Source organism: Somniosus microcephalus, chromosome 9, assembly GCF_052327205.1.
Source record: "Somniosus microcephalus isolate GS21.2 chromosome 9, FLI_Smic_1.0, whole genome shotgun sequence".
Classification (NCBI taxonomy): Eukaryota; Metazoa; Chordata; class Chondrichthyes; order Squaliformes; family Somniosidae; genus Somniosus; species Somniosus microcephalus.
In genome coordinates, this window is record NC_140995.1 from 81,093,353 (window position 1) to 81,116,890 (window position 23,538).

General features: G+C 48.5%; 1 protein-coding gene across 1 annotated transcript in view; it reads right to left on the reverse strand.

The window, feature by feature from the left end:
* Positions 1-932: 932 nt before the first annotated feature.
* Positions 933-23,538, reverse strand: part of LOC147112504 (sodium-dependent lysophosphatidylcholine symporter 1-like) — a 95,909-nt gene continuing 73,303 nt past the window's right edge. The window contains exons 6-9 of the mRNA XM_085996811.1: positions 22,779-22,891; positions 13,960-14,103; positions 8,752-8,928; positions 933-1,583 (exon numbers count right to left, since the gene is read on the reverse strand). Of these exons, the coding sequence (XP_085852937.1) occupies positions 1,529-1,583; positions 8,752-8,928; positions 13,960-14,103; positions 22,779-22,891 (489 nt within the window). The 3' untranslated portion in view covers positions 933-1,528. The remainder of the gene's footprint in view (positions 1,584-8,751; positions 8,929-13,959; positions 14,104-22,778; positions 22,892-23,538) is intronic.

The following is a 23,538-nucleotide window of genomic DNA, read 5'->3' on the forward strand; positions in this document are numbered from 1 at the left end:
CCGATTATCCTTTTCATTGACTTACATCCTCTACTACCCATGTTCCAAATGTTAATATCAGTCCTATTCGAACAGTCATTCAAATTCAAATAACAAAAGTTAAAAATTCTAAATTGGACCATAGTATCAGTGATGTCATAAATGTCATAGTATCAGTGATGTCATTGTGAAGCATTGAATCCAGGAACGCTATCTGTTCTCAATTGCCACACATCACCATGAAACAATTGGGAAATGATTGAATACACTAGCCTCTGTGCACTGTAAGTTTCTTCATTAAATGTATGGTTGATTCTTGTCATTCTTTGAAAAAAATTGTTTTGGTGACTTTTATAATCATCAAAGTGACAGCTGTTAGTGTTGGAAAATGGAATGCTTTGTCATTTTTGATACCAAATGCCAGTATCAAGCTTTGCAGGTCAGCTATAGAGTGGTCAAAGCTCACTCCATTCAACCGGAATAATGTGTCCTAACACTGATCTCAGATAAGCACCCCCTACTATACCTGTGTCTCACCTCCCTTTTCTCACACCAGCCATCCTGTGGCCTCTCTAAGTTCGATTGCAAATTTTGTGCTAACTAGTGCTTTGAGTGCATGCCCATCAGGTACTGGCCTGAGACTGTCCAAGCTCATCATTTCCCATTGGACCCTTTAAAATTATCAAACAGACTAGGTAGACCTTCATCCCAAGTGCCAAAGATGAAAGGCTTGTGTGCTAATTCACGGCGCCATCCAATCACTGATAGTCACATTTTCATTATAACCCCACATCTACTCAAATGCTAAGGATCTTCAACATTCACTGCCTTGTGGAAACACCATATAATAAATAATTTGACTCAGGCCAATATTTTCTTTGTCTACTTCAGTTTGGAAGAATATAGTTATTACCTGCAGCGTGTGTATATATGTATATAAATTATCAATCCTAATCACTTCTACATCACTCAGATTTTTGGAGACTAGATAACACTTTATACCAATTCACAAGAATATTGTAGTACCCCAGCCTTTTAACATTTCAATTTTTCATAATGTATGTTGCTTGTTTTTTGTATGTTATTACTTGTCAGAATGAAAGCTCTATCTTTACATATTTACAGTTCTTCTAAAAGCACAGATCATTTAATAAAAAGTATCCTTTATGATAAATATTGGAAAACATACTGATATTTTGTTGTCAAACAGAAAGAAAAACCGCAGAAGAAACATATTAGCGGCTATGATGCAATAAATTAAATTTCAGAAAAGATAGTAAATGAAAGGGAATGTATGAATAGTACACATTCCTTTAATGAATATTAAATTAATTCTTCACACAGCAGGTCACCTGTTCTCTTTATAGGAGATAAATTCATTATTTCAGGTTTACAAAACATCTGCAGAAATTGTATTAAAATATAAATAGCTGCAATATCCATTGCATCCTTTGTGATTGGTGTGATATACACAAGTGTTGCAGCAGTAATGATTCCGACATACTCTGGAATCTATGGCTGTAAATGTCATACTTTGTCCTGCTATTTGTCATAATATGCTCCCCATGTCTTTCAGCGGACGATCACAGTTCTGGCTATTATCCCTGTAAAACAGAAAAACACAAGTACTAACTAGGTAGAAATTGCATTTCAATTTAAATAAAACCAAACAAAATGGCACAATTTTTTTAATGGATTTGAATTTTTCAAATGTTTAAACAAGATTCCTTTTTATAATTTTTTTTCAGATGTGCTATAAGAAAGCTCAGCATTGAGTTTATATAGACTATAGCCTGGAAACTCCTCCAGCCCGCTTCACTGATGTCACACTGTTAAGTATGGCACAGCTGGCGCAGCTGACCTCCTCTCTTGACCCCACTGGAGAATCCGGGGTCAGGATGAGTCACCTTATTAGCCTCTTTCTAGTGGGCAAACAAGCCAGTATGGGTACATTTTGCGGACCTTTTGCGGGGAGGCGGCAGATGTGGTCTCAGATGGCCACTTGAGTGGGGCAGTGATAGGCACGAAATGGCACCTTACTGCTCTGTTGGAGGGCGGCTGCTGTGGGCAGAGGTAAAAAAAAATATTTGAATTAAAACCCCATTGTCCTGTAGGTGTGTTCACAAGAGAGATTGAGGAACAATCTCTGTGTAATCCCTTTTAGCAAATTGTATAACGAACAAATATGCAATCACACTATGGGAGTCGAAATTCAACAAGGCCCTCCCCCCCCCCTCCACTGCTGGAACTGCAGCAGGGAGGGTCTGATATCCATCATTCTAACAGGACATTGACCCACATCCCAGGTCGTGCCCCCCCCTCCACTGCTGGAAATGCAGCAGGGAGGGTCTGATTTCCATCATTCTAACAGGACATTGACCCCCATCCCAGGTCATGGGTGTCTTGTTTTGCACACTTTGTACAAAAATAATAAATTGCAGGACAATGGAGTATTACAGTTTAAACTCTTTTATGAAGCATCAGGTCTGTGATCTCAATCATACAGCACAGTGGGGACAAGATGGAGGTAAGACCCCTTACAGATGCCTGCAGGCCAATGACAACTCAGCATGTGATCACATGTGAATATAATAGGTATTCCTTACAGATGCCTGCGGGCCAATGATAATTCAATATGCAAATGTTACATCCCCTTTCTTTTAAAAGAAAAATGCTATGCATTACTTTTAAACCTTTCTTCTACATAATGTTCTCGGTAGCATAAACATATAAGTAAACTCAGCATTTAACTAGCACTGAAAACATCTCAATGTTTCAATAACTATGTACAGTTTTTTTTTTAGGGCAGCGATCCGCCTACACCCTTTGACAGTTCATAAGTCAAGGATAACTCTAGGCTTGACTTCTCATCCCGACCTTGTGTGGTATGGAACTGAGCATGCTCCTGAATCGGTCAACAATTCCGGTTCAGTTTTGGTTCAGGTAAGTATGATGTGTTTTGTGTATTGCTCTGTTCATCACACTCTGTTGAACTGATCCTCTCATCGGAATGACGGTGTTGTTCCTTGGTGTTCAGGAGGTGCCTGCGATTGCGGCGGTACACCTGTCCTTCTGGGGTGCGGACGTGATACGATCGCTCAGTATCAGCTGGCTGGATGATGACTGCTGGCTTCCAGTAGCCTTGCTCCTGGATTCTGACGGATTCTCCATTGTGCAGCGGCGGCAGTAGTCTAGCTGACCTGTCATAGTATCTCTTTTGGTGTTGCTGTCTCTGTACATGTTTTGCATGCACTTGCTTGCAGCTGACGACCTCTGGCTGCAGCTGCTGGTTGGTGCTTGGAAGGATTGAGCAAAGTCTGCGGCTCATCAACAGCTGTGCTGGTGACTTGAAGTTGTCAACCGGAGTGTTGTGGTACTCAAGGAGACTGATGTAGGGGTCTCTTTTGTCCGCTTTGGCTTTGTCCATGAGTGTTTTTGCAATCTGGACAGTTTTTCAGCAAGGCCATTACTTTGAGGGTAATGTGGGCTTGATGTGACATGTGTGAAATCCCATGCCTTGGCAAACGACTCGAACTCTTTTGATTTGTATTGAGGGCCATTGTCTGAGACTAAAGTCTCTACAATGCCATGCCTGGCAAAGGCTGCCTTTAGCTTGTGGATCACAGCTGCAGATGTGGTGCTGTGAAGCTTGTCCAGTTCAAAAAATCTGCTGTAGTAATCAACAGTCACTATGTAGTCCTCGTTGTTCCATGTGGACAGATCTGTTGCCGCGACCTGCCAGGGCCTGTCTGGGATACGGTGAGGTATCATGGGCTCTTTGACATTTGATGGGCGGCGTTCTAGACAAATGGAACATTTTCCGACAATGTCCTCAATGTGTTTGCACATTCCGGGCCAAAACATAATGTCACGTGCTCTTTGTTTGCATTTTTCCATGCCCATATGTCCAGCATGAATTTTTGTCAACATCTCTTCTCTGAGACTGGTAGGAATGATGATTTTCTCCCCTTTGAAGACGATTCTGTTGATTTCTGACAGTTCGCCTCTGTGGTTCCAGAACTCAGATATGCTCTGAGGGCATTTCCTCTTTTCCTCAGGCCATCCTTCATGTATGACTTTGCTCAGCAGTGTGAGTTGTGCATCTTTCTCTGTTCCTGCTCGGATCTCCTTCAGTTTTTAGTCACTCACAGGTAAGCTGTTGTACACCATGTGCACCTGCACATCCATGCCTTCACTGAGGCTGCTGTCCTGGTAGCTAAGAGACTTTCTGGAGAGCGTGTCTGCGACAGGAATGTCTTTGCTTGGACGATGAATGATTGTGAAGTCGTACTTCAGTAGCTGAAGGATCATTCTCTGTAGCCTTGGTGAGGCTGCGGCTGGTGGTTTCCTCATAATTGACTCGAGGGGCTTGTGGTCGGATTCCACAATGACTTGTCGGCCATAGACATACTGGTGGAAACGCTTACATCCAAACAGAATTGCATATAGCTCTTTCTTGATTTGAGCATAGTTGATTTCACTGTCTGTGAGAGATCTGGAAGCGTAGCCGATGGTGCAGTAATACTGCACCTAGTCCGTACTTTGACGCGTCCACTTGTAGTCTGAGCTCTTTGTTGGGGTCGAAGTAGGCAAGAACTGGTCCTGGTTCTCTGGTGATTAGGTCTTTCATTTTCTGAAATGCTGTGTCATGTTGTTTGTCCCACAGGAACTCATTGGATTGTTTGAGCAACTGACGCATGGGTGCGTTGATTTTGGAGAGGCTCGGGGCAAACTTGGCTAAATAGTTAACCATGCCTAGTACTGTCTCTAGCTCTGCGCGGTTCTTCGGCAGCTCCATCTTCTTGATGGCGGAGATTTTCTCTGGATCCGGCTTAATGCCATCAGTTGAGAGGCGATGCCCGAAATAACTGATCTCGGTGGATCCGATTATGCTTTTTTCGGGGTTGAGCCGGATACCTTTCTCCCGTGATCTTTGTAGCATCGCACGGAGGTTCCTCTCATGTTCCTCTCTATTCCTGCCATAGATGAGGATGTCGTCTACGATTGCGACTACTCCGTCGAGGCCTTCGTAGGTTTCGTCGATCTTCCACTGGAATTCATCCTGAGCTGAGATAAGACCAAATGGTAAACGCAGAAATTGGTAGCGTCCAAATGGTGTGTTGAACGTTGTTAGCTTAGATGACTCTTCCGTGAGCTTGATAGTCCAGTATCCTGATCGTGCGTCCATTACACTGAAGTAACGTGCTCCCACTAGCTTGGGTGTGATGTCATCTAGTGTTGGTAGAGGGTAGTGAGGGCGTTTGATAGCCTTGTTCAAATCTCTGGAGTTGAGACAGACTCTGAGCTTGCCTGTGCATGGTTTCTCAACCACTACTAACGCGTTGACCCACTGTCGGTTCTGTTTCCCGGACGATGATTACTATATTTTCCATGCTCTGCAGCTCCTCCTTCAGGTGACTACGTAGAGCAAGGGGTATCCTTCTTGGTGGGCAAACCACAGGAGTTGCTGCTGGGTCAAGGTGAATAGTGCATTCACCTGGGAATAGTCTGATTCCTTTGAAAACATCAGCAAACTCCTCCATGACTGTCTGCTTCTCAACTGGTGTTGTCAATGATAGCACTAGCTTGACGAGGTCCATGTCTAAACATGCCTTTAGACCTAGCACTGGTGGTGCTCGAGTGTCAACAATGTAAAAGTCCAACATCGTGTTAAGTAAGTGGGCAGAGATTTGGCAGATGGAATACAATACTGGAAAGTGTGAGGTTATGCACTTTGGCAGGAAAAATCGTAGAGGAAGTTATTATCTTAATGGCAAGAAACTGGAAAGTACTGAAGTACAAAGGGATCTGGGGGTCCTGGTGCACGAAACTCAAAAGGTTAGTATGCAGGTGCAGCAAGTGATTAAGAAGGCTTTCATTGCTAGGGGGATAGAATATAAAAATAGGGATGTATTGCTTCAGTTGTACAAGGTATTGGTGAGACTGCACCTGGAATACTGCATACAGTTTTGGTGTCCATACTTAAGACATACTTGCTCTCGAGTCAGTACAAAGAAGGTTCACTCGGTTAATCCCGGGGATGAGGGGATGGACATATGAGGAGAGGTTGAGTAGATTGGGATTCTACTCATTGGAGTTCAGAAGAATGAGAGGTGATCTTATTGAAACATATAAGATTGTGAAGGGGTTGGATCGGGTGGATGCGGGGAGGATGTTCCCGATGATGGGTGAAACTAGAACTAGGGGGCATAGTCTTAGAATAAGGGGCTGCTCTTTCAAAACTGAGATGAGGAGGAACTACTTCACTCAGAGGGTGGTAGGTCCATGGAATATGCTGCCCCAAAAAGCTGTAGAAGCTACATCATTACATAAATTTAAAACAGAAATAGACAGTTTCCTAGAAGTAAAGGGAATTAAGGGTTACGGGGAGCGGGCAGGAATTTGGACATGAGTCTAGGTTCGGATCAGACATGGCCCTGTGGGTAGCGGAGCGGGCCCAGGGGCCGTGTAGCCTGATCCTGCTCCTATTTCGTGTGTCTAATTCTGTTAGATTCAGGAGATGGTTCTGTGATAGTAGATTGGCGGTTAGGATCAGATCAGCCATGATCTTATTGAATGGCGGAGCAGGCTCGAGGGGCCGATTGGCCTACTCCTGCTCCTATTTCTTATGTTCTTATGTTGCTTTCTTTGTACTTGCATTTCATCATGCATGTGCCTTTTACAATGAGCTGCTCACCCCCATAGCTGGTCAGTCTGCGTGAGGTGGGCTGTAGCTCACACTCATCCTTCAAGCTGTGATACTCACTCAGAGGAATTACATTAACCTGAGCTCCAGTGTCTAGTTTAAACCTAAGCTCTGTGCCCTGTTTTCCTATCTCAATATCGGCAAAAGCTTGCTCAGTCTCTGAAATCTGTTTTTTCTGTGACACAGAATCAATAAACAGTCCCTCTGCATTTGGCTCTCTATCTGGCATTTGGCTATCACTCACTGTGTGTACTGCTTTTCCGAAAACAGTCCTGCAGACTTTAGCAAAGTGGTTCCGTTTACCACACTTAGCACATTGCCTTCCTTTGGCAGGGCATTACACCTTTTCCCCGTGCATCTTGTTTCCACAATATCCACAGTTTTTGAAGCGTGTCGCCCATTTTTAGAACTCTCTCTGTTCTTTCTGTTCTGAAACACGCTCTCTGGGCGGTGTTCTTTTGTGTGTGTCTATTAACTGCGTGCACTGTCTGTTCACGCGAGCTGTTCGTGGCGCCGGTTATGGTTTTCAACTGTGCTTAGGCTATCTCGTGCGATCTAGCTGTGTCCATAGCTTTGTCCAGCGTTAGCCCGGACCCAACATTCAAAAGTTTCTCTCTCACTTTAGCTGAATGTATTCCAAACACGATGCGGTCTCTGACCATCTCATCTTTATCTGCATATGCAGTCTTTTACCAGCAGTTTTAACTCAGTCACGAACTGTTCAAATGACTCACTAGCTCCTTGTACTTTCTCCTGAAACTTGTACCTAGCGAATATCGTATTTGTCTTGGGCATCACATATGCTTCAAAACAGTGGGGGCAGCGTTATCTACATAAAGGGAGCAGGCATCTGCTCTATTTATAGCGCTCTCTGAGTGAACACGCAGTTTAGGGCCATGATAGTGCATTGACCAAAGATGCCTATGTAGTGCCTTAAGGTGTGGCTCAGCATAGAACCCAGCTGATTTCCTGCCCTCCCTGACCGGCGAGCCGCAGTGGAATGCCAAGATGATGCCCGCAGCTTTTTGTCTGCAGTTTAATGAGATTGTTTTGGGCGCAAATCGAATTTCTCGGTTATAGTCACAACAGTATAGTTCTGCAGCCTTAGATTACTCCCTGCACCTCATGTCATTATCATGAATTGAAACAGCAGTTAAAGTATTGCTAAATGTTAAGCCAGCGGCAACTCACAAAGCTCTGGCCTAAGAGTTTTTAAGCTCTGTTTACATTTCTACTTGTCAGTGACGAATGCTTCAGCTTCTGTCTGGTGCTGCTTAATGATAAGTTCTGAAGTTGCCCCACTCACATTAGTTCTCGTAGTGGGGTAGCTCTAATTACAGGAAAGAGCCATGCATACCCATCATTTTAACACCAATCACAGAGACTGCTATTGCCACCTCTGTTACCATCTCTGTTGCCAGGCAACCGCAAGGCCTAGTGGTGTAGATATTCCAGAGTTACCTCAGGCAGCCATTTTCTCTTAATTTGATTCATGACATTGTTCTGTGGTAGCAATCATTGCTGAATGCAGATCAAATTTATTATAGAATAAAAGCATTGTAATTACATTATTATTGAAAAAAGGTTAATCTTTTAGAACAACAAACCTTTGGTACTTGTAGCCAAAATTGAAGTATTAAATAACTGCATTTTGATTTTTAAACTAATCCCACTTACAAGACCACACAGTGTATAATTTTATAATTATCTTCTGCCCTAACCACATAATCATGACTGTATGTCTAACAACAATAGAGCACAGGGGTTAGAAATTTGACTTGAGCGGTAACACAAAATGAGTGGTATTTCATCGGCCGCCCATTATACTCTCTTCCCCGCGCGACCCCCCCGGTATTCAGTTTCATTGACTTCAATGGAGCTGAATATCGGGTGAGGAGTATAACGGGCAGTCGATGCGATACCACCCGCTTAATGCTACTACTCAGGCTGAATTTCTACCTCTAGAAGTTTACCGCACAGAAGCGGCACATTCGGACCATTGTGCTGTACTGGCTCTTTGCTTTGAACAAACAATATAGCAGACCATTATGTCAATAAATATGTACCTTAGCTCTTGGAGCGCCAATTTGTTTCTCATTCGGACTTCTTCTGTTATTGGGTAAAACCGGAATATTAATAACCCAATGACTATCAGTCCTGTAGGCGCTGCTCCCACGAGCAGTTTTAGGGTGAAAGCCACAGGAGGAGGCTGGGAGCATGCTCCAGTTTCATAGCCTGCAAAACTAGTACAGAAACAGGTCTCATCATGAAGCTTTTCTAACACCTATTCTTCAGCATACATTTCTCATGTTATATTACCCCAGTATTGTTATGACTCTAACTGTTCTAATTGCAGATAATTTGTACTGGAAATGTCATGTCAAAGTTCTTATACTAGATAGATGGATGAAGTTACAGTCAAAACAACCATTAAATCTCAAGACAGAATATTCTACAGGATTTAGTGTCAGCCAATGGAATGAAATCATCAGAATCCTAGGTAATATAATACCCTATGAACTTCCCCAAATTACTCAGTTTCACGGAAAACCAGAAGGAAAACACCCAGGCCTAGAAATTCAGTATAGCCACTTCTGGGGCGGTAAAGTCGGGCGGCCGCTAAAGTTTGCGCCCGGCGCAAAGTCGCGCCCCCTTCACCGATATTCAGTCGCATCGCCCCAAGAGGTTGCTGCTGCGCTAAAACAGGCGATGCACGACTATCTTTAGGCGCTAAGCCGGCGGTGCTGAGCGATACCCCCGAGGCCGGGCGCAGCGCAGGTGCGGCGAGTTCTTGATTGACGGCAGACACTCTGGCGCCGGTCAGCTCTTAAAGGGGGAGGGTGGATTTGTTTGCCTGCCACGCCCTGCACACTGCAGCCCTCAACCTAGGCCTGACCACTTCAGCTTCACCTGTACAACGCCCAGGACTATGGAGAAGGCCAGGGAGAGAGCGCAGCGCTTCAGCGACGGTGACCTGAGGCTGCTGGTTGGCGGAGTGGAGCGCAGGCGCCATGTTTTGTTCCCAGAAGGTGGCAAGAGGCCGCTGCCCAGCGCCTACCGGAAAGCCTGGAGGGAGGTGTCCAACAGGGTGTCTTCCAACAGCGTGGTTGCCAGGACTCCTGTGCAATGCCGGAAGAAGTTCAACGACCTCACTCGGGTTGTCAGGGTGAGTACCCTTTCCAGTGTCCTCCTCATCCTTGCATATGCACCTCACATTATGGGCAAAGGGACCTGAAAGCCCTAATGGCCAGCCCTCATCCAGCAGCTATGGGGCTGGCATGAAAATCAATTGCACATTCAGCACTTTACACACTGTCCAAGCTATTCGACCATGGGAGGCATTGCAGACAAGATCAGGGCTACACACTGTACAAGCTATTCGACCATGGGAGGCAGTGCAGACAAGATCAGGGCTTCACACTGTACTTAGAGGCCGTCCTTTCTCTTGCAGGCCAAGGTGGCACACAACCGGTGCAACCGAACTGAGACCGGGGGAGGCCGTCCTGACCTCAAAGAGCTCTCCGACCTCGACCAGCATGTGGAGCGCATTATGGTAGGCCGGCTGATTGGCCCCGTCACCAGTGGAGATGCCAACCCTGTTCTGGGCACCAATGGTAAGGGCATCACCTTTTGGACCTCTCTCGTTCCACTTGCGCATCAGATCAGCATCCTTTGCCACTGTCCGACCAATGTGGTGAATGGCACCACTCATGCCTGCCTCGCTGCTGCCCTGTCCTCACTCTAAAGCTACTCTTGTGCCTTCCTGCTTTCAGATGGTGAATCGCCAGGTGAGGAGGCGGGCCCTCAAGCTGCCACTGTCAGCCCTTCGGAAGACGAGGAGGAGGAAGAGGAAGCCGGCCCATCAGTGCCACCCTCAGCCGCGCCAGCCCATGGCGATGTAGGGGACATGTCTTCCCTGGAGGGGAGCTGGGGGGAAGGGTTGGAGGAGAGTGAAGCTCCGGGGCCCAGCGGCCTGCAGCAACGCGGGAGGGGTGGGGAAGCTCGGCGGACTTCTCCCCAGAGGGTGAGTGCGGCCTCCAGTCCTGCGACGGTGAGCACAGAGGAGGTGCGCCTCCTAGAGGAAATGGCCGTCCAGGCTGAGCGCAGGCACACTGAGCTCATGGCTGCAGTGGCAAGGATGCCTGACTCCATAGAGTCTCTGTCAAGGAGTGTGCAGCAATTCGGAGCAGCACAGGCCAGGAGTCTGCAACAATTCAGTGCAGCACAGGCCAGGAGTCTGGAACAATTCAGTGCAGCACAGGCCAGGAGTCTGCAGGACTTCGCGGCAGCACAGTCGGCTTCTAGCCAAGTGCTCAGTCATGCCGTGCATTCACTGGCTGGTGTCATGCGGACACAGACCAGGGCCACACGGGCACTAACTGCTGCCACCCTCGCTGGATCAGCCAGGCATCGCCAGGGCACTCGCCGCGCAGCAGCAGCCCAGCAGTCTGTTCTTCAGCTGTTTGCTGCGCATGCTGCAGTGCTGGTCCGTGCGAGTGCCAATGTCTCAGGCGACCAGCGAGCACCTGCGATCTGCCAGGTTGCCACCATTCCTGCAGCCGACACTGCCACTCCGCCATTGCAGCTGCCACGAGCTGCTGGACAGACTGCTGCCGCCCAGCCAGAGTTGGAGCAGTCAGCAGCCGGCCACTCCAAGGCCAGAGCTGGTGCAGGCCGACCCCCAAGGGCATCTGCCGTCTCGCCATCTGCCCCTCAGTAGCCTTCCCCCAGCCTTGCTGCAGCCACTGGGCTCCCATTGAGGAGGAGCAGCAGGGCGGGCAGGGGCCAGGCAAGGATGCGCAAGGCATCGCCCTCGCAGGGCAAAAAGTAGAGGTATGCACAAATGCCTGGTGCTTGTTGTAAGGCCGACACTGGTGCAGTTGTTTTTGTGTAAGGCCGAGACTGGTGTCTTTCTTTTTGTAAGGCCGAGACTGGTGTCTTTCTTTCTTTTTGTAAGGCCGAGACTGGTAGTTTTGTGTTTTTGGAGGGGGCTTCTCCACATGAGCATGTAATGTGGGAAGGGCAGAGGTTTTCAATAAATTATTGCTGTTAAATTGCAGTGTGCATGGTTTTTTGGTTAAGTCCTGGTTGCCCTGCTCGGCTGAGGGCTTGTGGAGCGGCTACATTCATCTGCTGACATTGGCACAAGCCAGTCCCTGAGAGGGGGCCTAGAACCGATGTTCAATAAGCCGGCGACGGGCGGCCCTTGCACTTTGTGCCTCCCTCCTGTGCTGGTCCTCCTCCTCCTCCTCCTGCTCCTCCTCCTTGAGGGGGTCCTCCAATCTGTGGTGGCAGTGCCTGAGTCCTGCGGATAGCCAGGTTGTGCAGCATGCAGCAAACGACCACGAAATGGGAGACTCGCTCCGGCGAATACTGTAGGGCTCCACCGGAACGATCCAGACAGCGGAACCATTGCTTCAGGACGCCGATTGTTTGTTCGATGATGTTCCTGGTCGCTTGATGGCTCTCGTTGTATCCCTCTTCAGCAGGGGTGCTGGGCGCACGGAGCGGGGTCATCAGCCAGGTACACAAAGGATAGCCTTTGTCCCCGATAAGCCATCCTCGTGGGTGAGGCTGGGCCTGGAACATGTCTGCCACAGAAGTCTGTCGCAGGATGAAGGCATCGTGGCTGCTGCCTGGAAAGCGGGCATTGACAGCTAGGATGAGCTGCCTGTGGTCACACACCAGCTGGACGTTCAGCGAATGGTAGCCCTTCTGGTTGCGGTAATCCTCGGCATTCTCCAGAGGTGCCCGCAAAGCCACATGCGTGCAGTCAATGGCGCCCTGCACCATGGGGAAGCCCGTGAATGCTGCAAAGCCCATTGCACGCTGTTGCTGCTTGGCAAGGGCCATGGAGAAGGAGATGAACTGACGTCTCCTTTTGAAAAGGGCATTGGTCACCTGGCGGATGCAGCAATGCACGGCGAACTGGGAGATGTTGGCAATGTCCCCAGTAGCGGATTGGAAGGAGCCGGTGGCATAGAAGTTGAGAGCCACCGTCACCTTCACTGCCACCGACAGAGACGTCCTGCTCCTCAGCTGTGGCTGCAGATCACCGCCAAGCAGCTGGCAGATCTCTGTGACCACGTCCCTTCTGAATCGCAGCCTCCGAACACACTGCTCCTCAGACATGTTGAGATAGGAGAACTGCTGGCGGTATACCCTGGGTGGGTAAGGCCTCCTTTGCCGATGCCTGTTGCCCCCTCTCCGTCTAGCCAGGGCTGCCACTCTCTCACGGCGTCTGTGAGCCCTTTGGATGTAATTGAGAAAGCCAGCGTTGACACCCATTGCAGCCCACATAATATGCTGGCAAACAATGAGATGTCAATGAAGGCAAAGACTAGTGGAAAGCTGTGGCCTGAAGCCAGAAGTACCTGTCCGAGTGTTGTGCCAAAGCAGAAAGCTATCTACCTTGGTCTCTCTCCAAAGATCCGTTTCTCAAGAAGGAGTGCTGCGAAATGGCAGCCTTTTATATTGCAGGAGGAGTGCCCTTTAATTTGCGCCCCCCGCGCCCCGCATTGGCTGAGCACTGTTCCACTCTAACAGTCGCTAGGGGCGCCAGGCGCACAATGGGGCGTCACCACTGAATTTCCGGTTGGGGGCGCACAAAGGGCGTTGCACGAGGAAATGACGTCATGATCTGCGCGCGCAGCTGAGCGCGCGCAAAGACTTTGTGCCGCCGCTAAATCTCTAGTGAAGTTGGGGCGAGGCGCAGTTCGCGCTGCACCCGGGCGCTAGCCGCCTAGCGCCCGATATCTACTCCTCCTAAGGCGCTAACGGCTGGCGCAACCAACTGAATTTCTAGGCCACAGTGTCTCTCCTGCGCCTCCCAGCAGTTAGTTTCAGGGTGGCATTTTAACAGATCATCCACTTGCCAGTCCTCTCAATCATGTTGCACGGTGCATCAATGGATGGAGAATGAGAAGAAACTATTATCAAAATAGGGAGTCAAGTTTGGCTGATGCCGGGGAAGGATGTTTCTCCGAGGGTGGGGTTGAGGTACATTAATGGGGCAAAAGTATAGAGAGCTTTACTCTGCATCCAACCATGCTAAATCTGATTCTGGACTGTTTAATGCTGAGTGTGAAATTCTTCAATTGCCTATCACAGACATTCTTCACCAAAATTCACAAAGAAAAGTTTTAAAAAGAACTTGCATCCTTTAAACAAGTGACAACATTCATATGCTATATAGTGGGTTAGTGAATTAATGCAAATGTCTCTTTTAAGAAGGGAAATTATATGAGCTTAAAAAACACGTCTGAAACACTTACTCAAGACTAAGAGTAGAGAATCCCAGAGAAACTCCAGCAGCAAACTTGGTGAAGAAAACATAGAATGAGCAGAATATAGGTTCCAGTCCTTTTATGTATGGGTTCTGAAGTCTAAAATCATCAACAACATCGGGCAGCATAGACCTGCAGTGAGAAACAAGCAGGTCTTAGTACAGGGTAATACTCCTGAGGCCAATAATGTCAATCTTAATATATATCATGTCAGAAATGCTAACAGAATCTTAGTTCATTCTAGCGTGGTGTATGAATGTTCTAATACCTTGACTGCACAATCAATAAAGTCCACAAGTTGGTTATGCTGCTTAAGATCACAGCTGGTGGAATTGTGCTGTGTGACAGACCTGAGGATCTGCCCTGTTTCAGATCATAACAATCTCTAACTGTGCCTGGTAATGTAACATTTTAAAAATGGCTTTGATGACCGCTTTCTGGGAGAAATTTCTGTTGCCTTTGTGAAGGAGAGAATATACAAATCGCCTGGGTTTGAGAATGAAGTGGGCAGAGAGGCTGTCATTCTGCCTTTAAAAAAAAATATTTATCTGTAAACAATCCATCATGACTTCCCGTTCTGCCAAGGGTCATCGACCTGAAACGTTAACTCTGTTTCTCTCTCCACAGATGCTGCCTGACCTGCTGAGTATTTCCAGCATTTTCTGTTTTTATTCCATCATGACTCCAGATTGGTTGACCAGACACATCAGGATTGTGATATGTTAATATATGCACAGTTGCTATTGTGAGGAGAAAAGCTGTTGATATCCCTAATGGATAAACCCCCCAAAATAGGATTTGCTTCTCCAAAAGATAGACAAGTGCACCTTGTGTTAGAATCAGCGCTCCTGGTTAAAGCAGATTGGCTGTAAAGTGGTTTAGGATGGCCTGAGGCTGTGAAAGATGCAATATAAATTCAAGTCTTTCTTTCTTTTATGCAAAAATTTTGGTTCAAGAAAAACAGATTTAAAGTAACATTGAGAATTGAAGACTGCACTTTTTTTTTAAGTCTGCAGATTTATTCTTGTTTCTATATAATTTTACTTTTTAATGAATACATATTTATTTTTAGCCTGAATTCTACAGCCTATCAACATGGTATTTTCTGCTGGTTGAGAGAGATCTGGAGCTCAGCTCATTTGAATGGGTAAGACATAAATGCCGAGAATTTCCTCAGGGCTTCTCCCACTCCATCGTTGTAACTTTAGCAGAAATTAGGTAGAAACAATTTCCAGAATTTTCCAGGGTGGTAGCGGGCGCGATTGAAGGCGGGTCGGGTGGGAAAGTTGTTATTTTTGGGAGTGGGTCATCCCGCCCCCATGCACCTTTCCTTCAGGCACGTCTGTCAGCATGGGCCCAACCCGACGGGCAGAGGCGGGCGACGCAATTTAAATTATTAGTAACTAGTTGTCAGACCCTGAAGAGTGGTTTTAACCTTACCGTTTAAATTTAACTGGACGGCCACGGGAAACACGCAACTCGGGAACCACGTCTGTCAACCTGAGACGGGAGTTCAGTGGCCATTGCTCCAGCTGACTAGTTGACAGCATGAAATGTGCTATAAAAGCTCCCACCTGACAGATGATCACTTTCCTCAGCAGAAGCTGTTTATTACTACATTCCCAGCACAGATTCTACAGGCTACAGTCTTTCCAGCAAAGTCTCCATCTAGTGTTACCTCATTGGAAGAACCTCTGTCACCATTGACAGATTGCTTCTGTCATCTCTACTTCACCTGCCAGCTAATCCATCAGCATGGATGATGTTTATTCTCTCACCTTGGTCCTCAGAATCTGACCATGATCAGCCCCAACACCAGCAGCATCAGGAACACCAGCAGCATCAGGCACACCAGCAGCACCAATAACAACACCAAACTTCTCCGCAATCACCTGATGCTGCACGGGACAGAGGGCATCAGCACCTGAGCATATTGATGCCCAGGAGGGCAAGGATGGCCTCACCATGGCCAGATTTACTTCACTTGACGCTGTACACCCTGGCTGCCACATGATGCGCCAGGTTGGCACCACCCCAGAGCAACACCATAAAGCATCCCTGTAATGACCAAGTCATTTCTTTCAAACTATCCACCATTGCTGGAGGTACCATTATGTCTCACCATTCACTGCAACACACTAAGCTACAGGTAGACTATCCTTTATCCGAAAACCTCGGGACCAGCCGAGTTTCGGATAAAGGAGAATTTCGGATTTCGGAAGGTGGGTCGGCGGGGGTCCGCGGGGGGGGGTCGGCGGGGGGTCGTGCGCACGACTTACGCTGACGCTCAGCGTAAGTCAGTCGGGGTCGGCGGGGGTCGGGGCCGGCGGGGTACGCGGGGGGGGGGTCGGCGGTTGTCGGGGCTGGCGGGGTCCGCGGGGGGGTCGGCGGTTGTCGGGGCTGGCGGGGTCGGCGGTTGTCGGGGCTGGCGGGGTCCGCGGGGGGGTCGGCGGTTGTCGGGGCCGGCGGGGTCCGCGGGGGGGTCGGCGGCTGGCGGGGTCCGCGGGGGGGTCGGCAGTTGTCGGGGCTGGCGGGGTCGGCGGTTGTCGGGGCTGGCGGGGTCCGCGGGGGGTTCGGCGGTTGTCGGGGCCGGCGGGTCCGCGGGGGGGTCGGCGGCTGGCGGGGTCGGCGGTTGTCGGGGCTGGCAGGGTCCGCGGGGGCGTCGGCGGTTGTCGGGGCTGGCGGGGTCGGCGGTTGTCGGGGCTGGCGGGGTCGGCGGTTGTCGGGGCCGGCGGGGTCCGCGGGGGGGTCGGCGGTTGTCGGGGCTGGCGGGGTCGGCGGCTGGCGGGGTCGGCGGTTGTCGGGGCTGGCGGGGGGTCGTGCGCACGACTTACCCTTTATCCGAACTTCCGCAACCGGAACCCTCTAAAAACCGAAGGTTTTTTCGTTCAGCGTAAGTCGTACGCACGACTTACGCTGAACGAAAAAACCTTCGGTTTTTAGAGGGTTTCGGTTTTCGGAAGTCCGGATAAAGGGTAGTCTACCTGTACTTCCAAAGGTGCACATAAATCTGTCCAAGACCAGAAAGTGTTGAAAATTTTCGGCTGAAAATTCAGTAGCCTTAGCGCCTCATTTGAGGCGCTAGAGGGCCTTGCGCCGGAGTTATGGCCAGTAGTGAAATTCCCTGGGGCCCTAAATCGGCGTTGCTCCGGTAGCGCTGCGCCGGCACCAATGACGTCATCGGTCTGCGCAGCGTCCCGGTTGCCGTGGTAACCCGCCCGAACTCCGAAATTGAGTTGCGGCCACCTCGCCCGTGGCAGCCGCAACCAGCGTTTTGTCAGAGGTGCCTTACTGCAGTTAGCGCCGGCGCATTAAAGGCCCCGCGGCGGCCGGCCGCTTTCCCGCCGGCCGCCTGCCCGCAGCTCCCTCACCGGACTTCTCTCCCCCCCCCCCCGGAACAGATGCAAGCCTGGCACTTGTCCGAGGTGCCGGGCTCATTTTTAAGCAGATTTGCGCGGGCTGTGGCCGGGTGCAGGCAGCTCCTCCTTAACGGAAGGAGGAGGCCTGCACTTCCCCAGCCTGCCGCACTGCATCGGGTGCTGCAGCGCCGGAATTGCGGCGCGAAACGGCAGTTAGCGCCCTTTTCCAGGCGCTAAGACCCTTCAGTAGCGCCGGCAGCCGTTTGGGCGCGGCGCCACTGAATTTTTGGCGCGCGCAGGAGACTTAGCGCCGGCACTAATTTCCGGCGCTAAAGCCCTGGCTAAGCCAAAACCCAATTTCTAGGCCAAAGACTTTTATGTTTGACAGCACATTAACGGAAATTTTACATAAACATTGGATAAAACACCCAAGTGGCTACCCTTGTGAATCTACTTGTGTGTCATCTTTCTGTTCCGCATGCTTCTATGAGGTGTTAGCCCTGTGGCTTCAGCAGAGATAGAGGCAGCCTGCTCACTGCCCTGTGGCCAAGGAGCTGGAGATCATCTTGCTGCACATCAGTGGGGCCATGAGGACCCACATCTATGCTGACATCCCTCCTAGAGAGGTGTATGAGTCTCTGCCATCTATTCTCCATACATAGACATCTATTCTCCATAGAGACCATGTGCTCCTGTGAGTGGCACATTAGCTGCTCCATGTAGGTGGCCATCCTATCCATGGAGGAGCCTACAGTCGCCATCAGCTGTGAAATGGTGGTGCTCATGTTGGAGAGGGACTCCTCCATTCTCTGAACATTTGCAGACACTGTGCTTGCAAAATCTGTCACAGCCTCCTGCACTTCTTGCTGCACCTCCAGGATTGCCCTCTTTCTGGATGGCCCCCGAGGCTCAGCATCTGCATAGAGCTGAGCAGAACTAGGAGCGTCCTGCGCCCTCCGGCAAGGACTCTCCACTGCTGACCCTGCCTCCACCATCTTCCCTTGCTCACTTGTGAGTTGTGAGACACCAGGTGACAACACTACTCTATCTCCTGTGGCACCCACCGAGGTGTGTGTATCTGCGCTGGGGCTGGGTGCGCTTATGTCTGGTGTCGGTGCACCCTCAGAGTCTGGAGGCTCCTCTGAGGAGTCATCTTCCTCTTCCTCCTGGAAAGGGGGTTGGGGGGGAGGGTGGATGGACCTGTGGAAGTGTAAAGAGATGAGTTAGATATGCCGTATGAAGAATGGCTACAGATACAATTATGCACATGATGACCATTCAGTGGCTGCTGACATCAGTCCCCATATGAGTGACTGATGTATGCCATGTAGCTGTATGATATGTAATTCTGTCACCAGGTTGCTGAGATGTCCCCCTCTCTCTGTCTCCCATCTCCAGCTACTCGGCGACTCCAGATATTTCTAAAGCAGCCTCCTCTGCTGTTGTAAGGTTTGCAAATGATGGAGGGCCACCGCCGGTTCTTCCCCTCTCCCTCTTACTTTGGGCTCTCTTTTCCTGCAAGGAGGGAAAGAAGAGAAGGTTGAGTGAGAGTAATGGAATGAGTGCAAGAAATGGATGGGTTAGATCTTTAGAGGAAGACTATGATGGAGTGGGGTGCCAAAGACAAGTGACCTCCTTGTGTGTTGTTAATTGGTATGATTGCACTAGGATGAGGATCAGTGTGAGGGGTGGCTAGTGAGATGGGGATGTGATAATGTAGACAGAGAGAGAGGGATGGGTGGACGTGCAAGGTATGTTGGTGTGAGTAAGGATGTGGAGGGCTAGGGTTGTGAAGGCAGAGTGGTGGGGGTGTGATGAAAGGCACAGCAGGATGAAATTGAGTGTGGCTTTGTACTCACATTTCCTGATCTAATGAGATCATTGAAACGTTTGTGGCACTGCACCCAGGTCTTCTTGATCACATGCTTGCTGGTGACTGCCTCTGCAATTTCCAACCAGGCTGTTTTGGTGTCCTGGGGAGGTCTCTTCCCCCCATTGGAAGGGAAGAGGAATACGCATATGGAGGGAGTCATCGGAGAACCTGGGTGCAGCTCTCTGCCTTTGTGCAGTCATTGTCACTGTTTGCAGCACTCCAATGTTATAGTGCACTGACAGCACTATGTTACATTGACATTCAACTCCAATGTGGCCATGGCTCCTTTAAAGATCCCGGCTGAAAAAGTGTCATCAATGACATCATCAGACCTGCACCATTTAATTGGGCCGGGTAACGCGCAGGGTGGACTTAATAGGCTCTATTAAGGGAAAGTCATTTTCAGCAGTGGGATGGAGCCAGCAGTGGGGTCATGACTCGCCATGGCCACCACCTGCACCGGACCCACCCAGGTGGGCAAAATTCCAGCCAATATTTACACACTTAAAATGGGATTTCCTCTAAAGTTACGGTAGCAGAGTGGGAAGAGCCCAAACAAAGTTTACCCCCCATTATTTCTGGTGCATACCACACTGTTAGATTGGTGCATTATTTTCCCTGCAGCAACACTATCCCAGCTATTTTGCACATATGGTCAAAAATAGTACTATTTTGAGGGGCTGCAAGAACAGAGGGACCTGGGGGTACATATTCACAAATGTTTGAATGTGGCTGGGCAAGTGATAGGCGGTTAAGAACATGTATGGGATACTTGGCTTTGTAAATAGGGGCCTTGAATACAAAAAACAAGGAAGTCATGCTAACCCTTTACAAATCACTGGTTAGGTTTCAGCTGGAGTATTGTGTACAATTCTGGGCACCAGACTTTAGGAAGGATGTCAAGGTCTTGAAGAGGGTACAGAGGAGGTTTACCAGGTTGGTACCAAGGATGAGGGACTTCAGTTATGTGGAGAGATTGGAGAAGCTGGGGTTGTTCTCCTTAAAACAGAGAAGGTTAAGGGGAGACTAAATAGAGGTATTCCAGATTATGAGGGGTTTTGATAGAGCAAGTAGGGAGAAACTATTTCCTCTGCCAAGTGGGTTGGAAACCAAAGGTCATAGATTTAAAATAATTGGCATAAGAACTAGAAGGGAAATGAGGAGAAATATTTCACACAGAGGGTTGTTAAGATCTGGAACGCACTACCTGAAAGGGTGGTGGAATTATGTTCCATAGGAACTCTCAAAAAGCAATTGGACATGACGGGCTCGATTTTGCCAATGGGGAGCTTTTGGAGGCAGGACTCCCACTAACGGGTTTTAGTCCTGCCTCCATCGACTTCTGGCCAACCCAGCGGGCTTAGCAGGCCAATTAAGGGGAAGCCGGTTACAGAGAACGTCAGTGTATGATGCTCTGTGAAGCTGTCAAACACTGACATTCTATGTTGTTTGATGAGTTCTTGTATTCAAGACTCATCAAACCTCTTTTGTGAGCAGAAATTAGATGGTTGTTGCATTGGAGAATGCAGCAGCCATCTGTCATCTCTGCCAGTAAGATGCGAGACTCTCCACATCCCCAACGTTTGAAGCCTGCAGGAAGAAACAAAGGTAAGTAAATATTTTCTATCACTTTCCACTCACCTCACATGCTTACCTCTCCACACTTGCACCCATCACTTACCTTCACAGTGCACTTTTGCACCCCTCCGACCCCCGCAGACCCACTGCTGGCCTCGGTGACCCTGGCGGGGTTTGCAGCCTTCGGGAAGCCCACACTTGTGTGGGTAAAATGGGGATAATTCTCTTATCTGCCTGTTAACTACCTGCCTCCTGGCAAGATGGCACGGAGGCGGGTTGGGGGGGCGGGATGGGCACCCGCCCCCAGATTCTGCCATTTTCCCTGCAGTCCCGCCTCCAAAGCCGCCTCCCCAGGGCTGGCACGATCGCGCCCATACTTGACGAGAACTCACTTGCAGGGTTATGGGGAAAAAGCTGGGACTAAATTGGACAGCGCTTTCAAAAGCTGGCACAGGCTTAATGGGCCGAATGGCTGTAAGATTCTTTGATTCTACGATTCCAAGTAGTGATTCATAGAAAGCTTAGGCTTGCCTATGGAAGCTGACTTTTGTAGTAAGCAGAAATAAAGAGTACTGGAATGTAGCCAGAACTGTAACACTATTGGTCTGGTTATTGGTCTATTATTGGGCAAGGAGGATTAAAGTCTTCAATCTTTCTGATGGTCTCAGAGTAGCCCAGTGTGAACAGCCTGCACCAATGGTGCTGGAAACCTGTGCAAGACTCCTTAAGACATAAGAAAAATTAAAATTAGGGGGGCTTCCCCATAATGCAACTGAAGCATTTGCGCAGCACTCCAGTCATATGGCGCCATTTTGGAATAGGCACTGAAGGAGGGATCCTGTAAAAAAAAAATTTAATTCTCTAGCTGACCCTTTTCCCCCAATTTCTCCCTTTCCCTCTTCCCCACCAACAGCTCTCTCTGCCCGGAAAACATGCTAACGGTCCATGGGCAGCTAGCAGTCTTTCATTGGCTGGCACCCAAAACTCTACCCAGGATTGACAGTGTGTCCATGTGCAAAACACCAGCAGTGCCAGAAAAATATTCAATTCAGCTGACTTGTGCACAAGTGCGCATAGCACCTGTTCCATTGGGACCACGTTACTGGCCCCATGAAAGTAAGGAGGAGATGGATAAACAAAATTTTAAAATTAAATCAACACCCTGAAAAAATAAAGGGCCCCAAATTTCCATAAACATGGGAGAGCTCAACCCCCATCTGCTTTAGCCCAAGGCGGAAAGACCCTCCCAAATCCAAATGGGGTCATTTGCATGGCTGCAGTGGTCGTATCAACGGCATTTGCTTTGAACCATTGTGAGACCAGCACCATGCCACTTCGACGGTGGAGAGATTGTCCTTTTCTGTTTCCCTGCTTTCAGTGGGTCACGTGGGCTTCTTTTTGAGAAGGTAATCGATCCCCTCTGGAATATATTACCATTCCCTAGTAAAGGTTTGGGGTCTTTTTGCAGACATCAGTGGTACTCACACCAGCTTTCAGGTGGCATGAGTACCACTGAGGTCTATAGAGGGTCTAAAGGGTGGAATTCCTGCAGCAGCCCAGGAACTCCCCCAGACACACCCCTTTGATGTGGGGTCAGGAGTAAACCCTGCCCTGAACTCCCAGAAAATGATGGGAAGGAAACATGGAGCAGAATCCACTGGGATTCTACATCTGCCCCAATTGGAAATTCAGAAATTTGTGGCCGAGGTAATTAAAAGTTTATTTGCAAACAAATGAAAATAAATTATTATATGTTGGATATGAGCTGCAAAACTTATTACAGTAAACTTTCTCGCCAATGCTGTGCTTGAGAGATGTAGAAAAAATAAGTTATCAGAGGCCATCCTGTGAAAAATCAAGTTCTGCATAGAAATTTATTACTAAGACAGCCATAAAATGTGTGTGTTACAGGAAGATATGTTGGATCAGTGGGTGTGTTACATGTGAGGAGATAGGATGTACATCCCAAAACAAGTAAATAAATCCAAGCCACTTACCATAGCAACAGGAAATATGAAGCCACACTCAGACCAGAAGAGACTGCCACCACATAGGATACAATTAGATTGTTTGGAATGGAAACCATCATGATTAAAAATGGAATAATCCACTATAAACATAAAAGAGTACAACAAAATCAAAAAATAGCTGCACTATTGTCCCACCTGCACTATCTGCACTTAGGGCCCAACTTCCATTTTTTAATACAAAGAAGGTCCACATTGCAGTTTCTCTGCATCATTTAGAAAAGTACTATTTCCTGTGTATCCATAACTTTCATTGCACGGCACATGAAAACAGGGCTAAAAGAGATGCAATCATAGTGCATTGTCATCTAACTTCATGAAAACTTTACATAAATGAATAGTGAACACTTCTACTTGTGAACGCTATGGCTCTGAATTTTCAGGAGCCCTGATTCATCAGTGGAAGACTCATCCACCCTCCCCAACCGGATTATGAGCCCGATCTTACATGGAGCAGAAACCCAGCAGATGCAGGTTCCGCACCAAATTCCAGCCCCACGGGCAGTGCCCTCCGCACCGGTATTCCAGCTCCTAACGGTTTAACTGAACAAAACTACAAAACAGAATATGAAAGTCGCAGATTCAATCCTTGGTCTACACTGAAGTATTTGATCTCAGCTGGGCTGAGCTGAGTGTTACAACCTTCCTGAGCAGCTGGGTCATAGAGGGAAAAGTATCAGCCAGGGATACTGCTGCTGATGACCTCTGCTGCAATGTTGGACGAGCACAG